The sequence below is a fragment of the Hypomesus transpacificus genome, unplaced genomic scaffold, assembly GCF_021917145.1.
Source record: "Hypomesus transpacificus isolate Combined female unplaced genomic scaffold, fHypTra1 scaffold_514, whole genome shotgun sequence".
Classification (NCBI taxonomy): Eukaryota; Metazoa; Chordata; class Actinopteri; order Osmeriformes; family Osmeridae; genus Hypomesus; species Hypomesus transpacificus.
This window is the reverse complement of record NW_025814029.1, coordinates 1-10,296: the sequence shown is the minus strand read 5'-3', so window position 1 is coordinate 10,296 and position 10,296 is coordinate 1. Positions and strand designations below refer to the sequence as shown.

Genomic DNA, 10,296 nt, shown 5'->3' with positions numbered 1-10,296 from the left:
GTGAAGGTGCAACAGTGTCATCTAGTGGACAAAGCAGGCTACTACAGCTGCAACGGTCAGACAATGCCTTTCAAGTGAAGACATTTTTCAGTAAATTCTGTTTGTAACGTCTTGTTCAATTGAGGTATAGTGTGCATTGACACAGTGCAGTCTGTACTTACTTATGTCAGGTATTTCTCCAAGGTAAGAGGATGGAAAACCTTTTATAAAGCATCTGAGCAGGGAAGGGTTTTGCTCAAAACCAGAACCATCATTGCAGATGACAGTACCACATCAAGGATAGATATCGACCGCAAGTCAAATTCCACATTTGCAATACATATGAACAGTTTGACTAACCTTAAACAGGTCCTTGATTATCAATTGTAGTCAATACAGTATGTGCACTTTGGCATAATGGGGCGTGACTCACATGAATTAATAAATGAAAAGAGGAACATTTTAAGGCTAAATCCCAGAGGGAACAAGCATTATTATATTATTATAATTATTATAGCGTTATTGTACAATCCAGCACTGACGTACCTATTTTCTCCACACGGGAGTGTAAGAGAGGGGGGAGTAGTGGGCATCTGTTTAGAGGATCCCCTGAGCAGAGCTTCCCTGCACTGGCTCCATTAGCTTGATTGACAAAAACATCTCCCCTGGGTCTTCATCAAACTAACTGAGAGAATGTACTCTTCTAGAAGCAGTACGGAGGGGGTTGTCTATGTGCGTATGGACACATACACACACAAGCCCTCTCTGTTGAGTCCCCCTTGTATGTCGAACATAAACTGGTCAATATGATAATAAGGATTGTGGTAAATACCTCAAACAGAAACATGACATTTCGTCCCTTTACTGTATAGGAATTGCAAACCAGAAAGAAAGATTCAAATCACAAAAAAGTTTATTAAGTATAAACAAAAAAACTGCATAGGAAATGTTTAAAGTCCAAAGAAAACAGGAAGAACATCAGGTGGCCAATATATTTTAGTCTCTTTCGCCTTATCTAGACTGAAGACCTGACATCTGAACCTCCAGTCATCCCTGTGTGTGTGGGGAGGTGGGCTGGGAGGGGGGCTGGGGGCTGGGAGGGGGGCTGGGAGGGGGGGGTGGAAAGAGGATCAGGGGGTGGGGAGGGGGGGCGACAATCATACTTGCATACACACGACTTTCTTGTAAAACATGAGCGCATGGCAACACACACTTTCTTTTGAGTGCATGTACACAAGTGCATGTATACGCATGCAGACACGAGCGCACACACAAGGGCATGGAAGCACTAGCAGCACCCATCTAAACTCAGCTGGCCACCCTGCTGTCCCCTGCCTCTTGGACTGTGAGGAGTATACATTCAGTGGATTTCTGTTTGATAACAATAAAGATGCTGTGCACAAACACCCACACACACACGGCCGCCCGCCCACAGAACACAGGACACAACATGACTGAGTAGAAGAGGTAATTTTTTTTTGCTTATAACAACTTTAACATGGTAGCCATCCATAGTGACATCCATGTTCCAAGACCGTTTAGTTCTACAGAATATCAAAATGAAACTGTTATATTAGTGTTGTTTGTGTTTAGTTTGTTTGTGTTTAGTGAGGAGAATTGGCTGTACTGATCCTTGGTAGGAATATGGAGTCCCTGTTCTGTCCCATGTTGTGGGGGTTATCGGTCACTGAGTGAAAATCAACACAAAACCTGGCAACCCTTTTCTTCAAAAAAAATACATTCCAAAAGGATTTACAAGAATCATGTGGTCGGGAGTATTTGAACTTTTGTGTTTATCAAATTATTGTTTCAAGAAAAGAAAAAAAAAGGGAAGAGTAACAAAGGGAAGAGTAACAATCAGAAGAAATGTGAAGAAAATAATCCAAAAGCAACATTATCGTTTCGTTTTTTCCAGATTGAGAAATAAGGTTTTTTTTTTTTTTTTTTTATACGGGCATGGACACACACAGAGAAAAGACAGAGGTCAAAACAGAAAGAATACAACACCATTACTATGGGACACGTTTCATTAAGGGCACCCGCGAGGCAGACCCACAAAAACTACCTGAGTTTTTTTTTTTTTTTTTTTTCATATTTTTTTTGTTGTTTAAAGATTATACAATCATTAAAAGAGGTCTAAACCTTGCACACATTACGTGGCACTGTTTCACGTTATCTCTTTTTGATAGGCCAAAAAACAATATGTTGAAAACCCACCCAATAGTACAGAAAACCAGTCACATGCTCGGCAGCCACAACTGTACTTCCTGGATGTTTAAAGAGCGAGAAAAGATGCCAGCCACTCTGCACATCACTGCAGACTGCTTGATCATATGTATTTGCTTGCTATGGTTTAACCAGCTATAAGGCCATATTTTCAGCTCTAAATCAACATATCAAGATTCCCAGGCAAGGCTAGCCGAGCACAGATCGGGCTCTGCAGAATCTCTCCAGAACAGGAAATACAATCGCAAAGGTCAAAGGTTCAAATGTTCAATCCAACGCAATTCTACACACACACATCTTTGGGTAAATAATTGTGATAAAAACCATCCCAAAATTCCAATACACTTTCCGTCTGAGTTTTCAACACCTGTCTGCGAGACGTTGGTACATTACAAGGACTTTTTAAAGCATGCAACTAAAGAAAAGGGGAAAAAATAATCTTAAAATACATGTTTTTCCTCTTTAAGAGCAAAGACCCAAGATCAAAAACAAGATTGATGCAGACTTGAATGAGCCATTCTTATAATAATACTGAGACAAAGACAGATCATATTGGTGAAGAAGCGAGGTGTTGGGTTTCCAAGAAGCAGTGGATTCAAACTCACTTGCCCTTTCATGTGCTAGCGTCTCCGCTTAATACCGCATCCTGAGCAGCCTGCTGGACACGTGACGGACAACATATTCATTAAGTGTTCCTATAAACCACAGATTGCATTGTCATAGAATTTGAGTTTAGACTCATCACAATAAGTTACAATACACCTCGACTAACACCTTACTTGCTCTACATCCACACTGCTAGGAGTCTAACTGAGAAGATCATGGTAAACTGTGCTGAACAAAATGAGGTCATTCTGGTGTGCCCCAATCAAGTCAACTGTCTCAAACTCTTGAAGAGCAAAGCATGACAGAGAAAAGTGGGGTCTATGTGGTCATGTGCCTCTGACATCACTAAGACTCTTAGCCAACAGTGACATTGCAATCTCTCTCACTGTTGGCCAATCAGGTTACAGCTCTCCTGATCTGCATTATGAGGTAATGAAACAGGGGGCCAGCCCTCCTAAATGCATCCAATAGAGCACAGGGATTTATCTCTGGCTAACGATTTGGATAACACTTATGCATATGTATTTGTATATATATATTATATTATGGTCCAAATGACATTTTTCTTCTGTGACAATATGGTCCAAATGCCAACCCTGTTTGGCACAGAACCCTCACCGACCATTTTTGGCACAATGCTCAGATCTGCGGTATTTGGTTTCTCCATACATCAAAAAGGCATTGTTTTCCAAACAGTTAACAGTAAGCTGAAAAGTGACCACTGCACCTAGTGGTCAAGATGGCTGCATGCAATTGCAGTTTCAACTGAAATAGAGCCACTATGATTGGAATCTTTGGTCCACCAGGTAAGGTACATATAACACAAAAGGTGTATTAAAAGCATGAGGTATATGTTAAATGAGGTATGTAAAAAAAAAAAAAATCTATATATAATGTGTCTGACTTTGAGCTGCACAGTACATGTGTTGAGGTGTCTGAGAGTTCCTACTAGAGGTATTTAAAAATTCCATGAGATAAGTAGGTATCTGTCAGCTGAGGTAAATTAAGATATATGAGGTATGCAACAGTTGAGGTACATGAAGAGATATGAGGTATGCAACAGTTGAGGTACATGAGAAGTCCACAGGATTTCAATCCTGATGATGAGCTGCCTAACTCCTTTCTTTGAGGTAAGATTCACAGCCAACAACATGCCAAGGAGCTATAATAGTTGTTTGCTATGCTAAGGAAGTGGCTAATGAACCGTAATTATTCAAGACTCTTTGTTTTACTCTTAGTAACTAAGTTAGCGGTTAACAGTAATTGGGTTGGGATGCTAATGAAAATTTGAGATGCAATTTCTGAGTCTCAAGGCAGTGTAACTCGTTAGCACAAGAGAGGTAAATGTCATAATGTTCTAAGCCAAAATATTTCCCTAGACCAGATACTCAAAGCTCTTCCTTCAAACCAAACTCAAGAGCTTCACATGGTTGGTGTTCTCGTCTCTTAGTTGAGACACTGATATTGTCCCATGGAACCCCAATAGGTTTTTGTTATATTCTCCTGGAAATTACAGTGCTTTGAAGGTATGGTTTGGTGACATGTAAGTGTTTTCGACCTCCCAACACCAATGATTAATCAACAAAGTGTCGGTGTTCAATAGTCGCCAAACAAACGCTTAGCTGTTGTGCAGAAATTCTACCTTTGGTTGACTTCACTAGCTGGTCTACTAGACCTCCATCTTATGAGGACTGGTCTGCATGTACATATTTTGGAATTCCTTCCTGAACTCCAATCACACAACAATAAATAGGGCGGGGCTTTGTAGTGACATCACACCCCTTTGCAAGGGACTGGATTAAATCCTAGGCCCCAAAAGCCAATCAGAGTGGCTTTCAATCACAATCCAAACCCAACGGATTGGTACATCCTCTTGACGAGATGGATGTCTGCTTTGAGGCTTTGTTTATGTTTTTCCTTGCTCCCAAAGATGTGTCTATCAAACATGATTAAATCTCTGATGAAAACATCAATAATATGCCAACTCACTCAAATCATCTGAAATCCTTTGGTGGGTCCCTGCATTCAAGGGGACCAATGCTTTTCCTTGCATATTAATATACATCTTTAGATTGGGCTGGACTCCTTTTACTTAATCAAGTTGCAAATCTGATTCTCAATTAATGAAGCCCCCATGGTATGGTTGATAATTCACTAATCAGATACTTTGGGTAAAGGAGGGCTTTCTACCCTACAATGCTTACTCCATGATTCCACTCACATTTCTTTTGACCAAGGTCAAGCGACTGTAATCACAGGGCCAGTAAAGCTAAGACGATATCCTGGGTACGACTGATCAGGTTCAACTACATCAGTATCAAGTCTCTTCCTTCCTGGTCTGAGCAAACTCTGATTCAGTCTCATGTTTGGCATCACATAAAGCACACTCAGTCTGTCTGAACACTCAACAGTCCAGTCCCAGAGAGTCTCAGAGAGACAGGGTCGCTGCACAAACAAAGAAGAGGTTGACTGACCAGCCTGCAAACATCAAATGACACCACTGAAGAGGGGTAAGCCTTCTGGTCAGAACTAATCACACAAGAGTCTACAGCGCTCTGAGTATTGTCTCAGCAACAACATTCAGGAGGTTCTCTTAACTCATACTCCGACTGCACAGCAAGAATTCAATTAATCCTGTGCAAATATGAAAACAAAAACGGTCTCTTAAATAAAATAAAAAAAGGATTGAGGTAGACTTTCTTTTCTTCTTAGTAAAACTTCACGGACTAAATCTCTGCTCAGAGAGTATGAGTACATTCAAAGGGAGCTAAATGAGGTAGGTATGGAGCAGAGGTTTTCAAGACAAGTGAGAAATTCCCTGAGATGGCGACTTGAGGAGAGCTGATGGAGAGAGTTCAGAGCAGCCGAGACAAAAGAAAACAATGGCTCTTAGTCGTAATCTATTGATATCAATCTTCTTCTTAGTGGTCCCCATAGTCATACACCACATGATTCAAATAATAATCCTACAAATTGAAAGGAAACTGAAAAAGTACATTTGGCAAAACGGTTTTCCTTTCATCATGTTCCTCTGCTCTGAATCCTCCCTTCCATCTCTCCTCCTGTTTGTGTCTGTTGATTCACTGATTGAGACTTTTCAGAACTTAAGGATGCGGTTGTTCCCAAAGTCGACAACCACAATGACTCCGTCCGGTGCCACTCCAACGCCAGATGGACGGTCCATCTGTCCAAAGCCACTGCCTTGCGTGCCAAATTTGCATAAGAAGTTCCCATTGGGCTCGAACACCTGGACGCGGTGGTTGCGGGAGTCGGCCACGATGATGCGATTCTCCTGGTCCACTACCACGCCCTGGGGGCGAAGGAACTGCCCATTCCCCGTGCCCTCGGAGCCCAGGAAACGGGCGGACTGGCAGTCCGGGCGGATAACCAGGAGACGATGGTTGTTGAAGTCCGTCACCACCAGGTGGTCCTCGTGGTTGAAGGCCACACCCCTGGGGGAGTCAAAGTGTTTCCAGAGGGCTCCTTCAAAGCCGTATTTGTTGAGGAAGGAGCCGTCTGGGCCGAAGAGCTGCACGCGGTGGTTCCTTGTGTCCGACACCAGGATCTTTCCCTCGGAGTTGACTGCGACATCCCAGGGGTAATTAAATTGGCCATTTTTTGTGCCCTTCTCCCCAAACTTGAGCAGGTACTGACCCTCAAATGTGAACACCTGTCGTGGAAAACACATTGTTGACTGGTAAGAAACCTTACACACAACTATACTTAAAGTCAAAACTTTGATTTACTACTTATAAGCAGTTTGTAATGCTCCTGTTATTTAATAATGAATGATATTTTTTTACAAAACCGCTATGGAGGTTTGGATAACATCTGGTATGTTCCAAACCGTTCCCTCGCTGGTGCCAATGTACCTGCACACGGTGATTGTCCTTGTCAGCTACAATGATGCGTCGCTGGCTGTCACATGCCACGCCCGCTGGCCGGTCAAACTGACCAGGCCTAGAACCTAGAGAGCCAAACTTGTGATGGTAGGCACCGCAGGGTTTGAAGATCTGGCCAAGATAAGAGGAGATGACTGGGTAAATAAACACAACTATCCAGAGAACTACAGTCTTCGGCCATAATTAGCTCGGCTGGTAGTTAAGAGAAAACAGTTTGGGATGGCAGACATCAGAGCGAAGATGACACAGACAGGATGTAGACAAAAATGAAAGAAAGAAGATTAATAGATGGAGAGGAGATATAAATAGAGGGGGGGGGGGAGGGGGGAGAAACCTAAAAAGTTGACTTGGTCGAGGTTCTTACCTGTATGCGGTTGTTGCTGCGGTCAGCCACGACCACGTAACCCTCCTTGTCCACGCTGATGCCCCAAGGTCGGCACAGCTGCCCGTCTCCTTCCCCCTCGCCCCCAAACGCAGACACCATTGCCCCCAGGGCACCGTAGCTCCGGCCCGACTTAACCATCACCTTGAAGGGGCTGCCCTGGATGTGTTGGTTGCATACCAGCACCGACACCAGGTGTTCACCCTCGCTCTTGGGCAGGTAGCCGACGGTGTACGAACCGTTCTGGTGGTCAGTCACCTCGGCCGCCGACAGGGTCCCCCCCAACGTCGCCATGACAACCGCCGACACGGCGTCTCCTCCCGACAGGCGCGGCTCGCCGTCGTGGTCGAAGCCGTTCACAGTGAAGGAGGCGGGCTTGCTGCGCAGGGCGCTCTTCAGGCCCTCGCCGTGGGCCTTGGTGACGGGAGCGAAGGCACCGCTGCTGATCAGGCCCATGGACTGGATGGCTATGAACAGAGCCTGAGAGGGGGAGGGGCATTCACCTCGAGAACGTCAATAAAGCATTCAGAAAAACATGAAATCTTATGTACTCTTCATAGGGTCTTACTAATACACCGTCTACATGTAATATATGAAGTCAACGTATACATTCTCATGCCTTCTCTATGCATTATGCAGTGCACTGTACTCTTTGGGTTGCCCCGACATACTCTCTAAGAAGTCTGCAGCGCTGCAGACGGTCCTACCTGGTCCGGCGGCGTGAACATGAAGCGGTCGTCCTCCTGCGGCTGCAGTAGGCCCCGGAGCGACTTGAGCTCCTGGATCTGGGTGAGCATGCGCTCGCGGGCCAGAAGCACATCCAGCTGCCGGCCCTCGTCCAGCACCTGGCCCACGGCCGCGATGGTGCTGTCCAGCTTGGTCAGGTTCTGGTGCAGCTTCTCCACCTGCAGGTACAGGGACTTGGCCTTCAACTGGCGGATCTTCTCCACCTGGGAAAGAGAAAGGTGTGTTTGGGGGGAGGGAGGGAGGGAAGGAGGGAAGGAGGGGAAGAGAAAAGTGAGCCAAATATAAAAGGCCGGAACCTCTGTTTGTCTGTCCGTGGGAATTTTCCAGAGAGCCGGACACTGAATGAAGTTTGCCAGGTGCGTTGCTACGGACCCAAGGATGTGCAGTGTCAAACTAGTGTGAAGTCGTTTGGATGAGCGGTTCACCACACAAATAAATATACCAGCATTTGCCACCATGTAGAAGTGCACCACATGATGGAGCCCTGGACCTTAAGAGGAATACGCGTTAGCTGCACTAAGCAATGGAGCCCTGAATAAATACACATACGTTCACCGCCAACTGGCATTGAACTAGCGTGCCTGCTGAAGGCCACTGCGCTAGTGTAAGTAAAATGATACACTGACAGCAGGAGCCCTGTTATAAACGGAGCTGACATGACACAAGGGAGGCCACAATGTACTCCTCAATATCAATTAGACATCAACAACAAATGTAAATACACACGCTTGATTGATTGATTGGAATGCCTATCGTGGGCACTGAACGGAAATCCAGTGAAACTACAGTCCAGTTTAATGTGAGACGGCACTCAGACAGCTGCAGCAGCCGAAGAGGCAGGATCATTCACCCAGAGACAGGAAATGAAGAGAAGGAGTCAGCCTTACCAAACAAACATGACAATAGCTCTCCCGCTCTATGTTACAGAAAGACCTTTTATGATGGGTAAAATGCCTAGTAAGAAACAATGGAAGCACTTAAAAGAAGGGCTTTGTGCGCCCCGGGCACAAGGAGGACTGTCATTTGCATCTGTGGTAGTTGTGATACTCTTTATGGGCCACTGAGGACAAAGACAAGGAGATGCATTTCAAAGACAGGGTGGAGGGGCACAGAGCAGTGTGTGTGTGTGTGTGTGTGTTTGAGGGGGGTTGGGGTTTCCTGTAATGACTTTATCAGGCGAGTCAAGTCAAGCTGGGGATAAAGTGTGTTCTATACGAGGGCATTAGAGAGAAAACACGAGTAAGGGAAAACCTCCTGTGTGCCACCTTGACCTCTCCTTAATCTCTCTCTCTCTTACACACACACACACACCATTTTAACCTGTCAGGGGGGAAACCCATTAATTTAACCTGATCTTGGCCAGTCTGCCATTAAGGAGAGGCCTTATTCCTAACCTTCCGCTCAGAACGGTCTCGGTAACATCGTAAAAACTGTGCCATGTCTACCTGCTTTCAGATCTGACAGCTGCAGAGTTGTGTGTGTGTGTTTAATGCCGATGTACACTCAAGCTTTGACTTGAGTCCTTGTAGAAGTCAAACATGGTAGAAGCACATTCTACCTCAACCTAACTCCAGGGTCTAGTGTCTTAGAAGCGTGGGTTCAGGTAAGTTCCACAGAGAGTTGTTGATATCCGGGGGGCCACAACAGGGGAGGGAAAAGCTCCTTCTGTGCCCCAAGAAAGGCTCTCTTTCTCTGGGTAACCCTAGACAGGGGGGGGGGGACTGGGAGTGAGTCTGATAGCGACACACTGCTTTCCCAATCTGGCTTTATTGGATTACTCCACAGCAGGCTTGTATGGTGCTTTACGTTATGGGACACTTGCTCATTGTTGAATGCTTTTTCAGTTTGTTTTCACAGTGGGTGTAGTTTGTCAACTACACCCACTGTGAAACCGACAAGCCTAGCAGGAGACACCAGTCTTGTCCTGTGGCCGTGCTCAGAGCGTGTCCCTGGTCCTGTTCTTCCTGTGCGTGACTTGGTAAACACGTACTAGTGTCGAGTGTGTGTCACGCAGTATGAAAAGACACACAGACAATGGCACGTACATGGATACACATGTTTACAGTAAACACGGGAGAGTAAACGGCCATAAAAAAGGAGGAGGCAACCAGGTCCTGGTTGGCCACACCCCTGACACACACACACGCTTTGATACTGACAACCTGAGTTGTGCACTACAGTCTCCTAGTAGAATTTAGGGGGTAAAAACACCTGCTTCTGAGCAAAAACATGTCAGTCAACATATCACTTCAGTTTGAGAGAGAGAGAGAGAGAGAGAGAGAGAGAGAGAGAGAGAGAGAGAGAGAGAGAGAGAGAGAGAGAGATCTCACCTTCCACAGCAGTTCACATTCTCTCTCCTCCAGGGCTTTCTTGTGCCTCAGTACGATTGCCTTCACTTCCGTCTGAACCACCTTGGCTTTGATCTCCACCTGCTCGGCCATGGCCTGCGCCTTC

General features: G+C 45.3%; 1 protein-coding gene across 1 annotated transcript; it reads right to left on the bottom strand.

Moving 5' to 3' along the window:
• Window positions 1-919: 919 nt before the first annotated feature.
• Window positions 920-10,292, bottom strand: trim71 (tripartite motif containing 71, E3 ubiquitin protein ligase; the record flags this gene model as incomplete). Its single annotated transcript, XM_047017290.1, has 5 exons — window positions 920-6,481; window positions 6,684-6,824; window positions 7,078-7,575; window positions 7,803-8,045; window positions 10,173-10,292. Coding segments are annotated over 5 exons (1,575 nt in total), but the record flags the coding sequence as incomplete, so codon positions are not given.
• Between the last annotated feature and the right edge of the window lie 4 nt (window positions 10,293-10,296).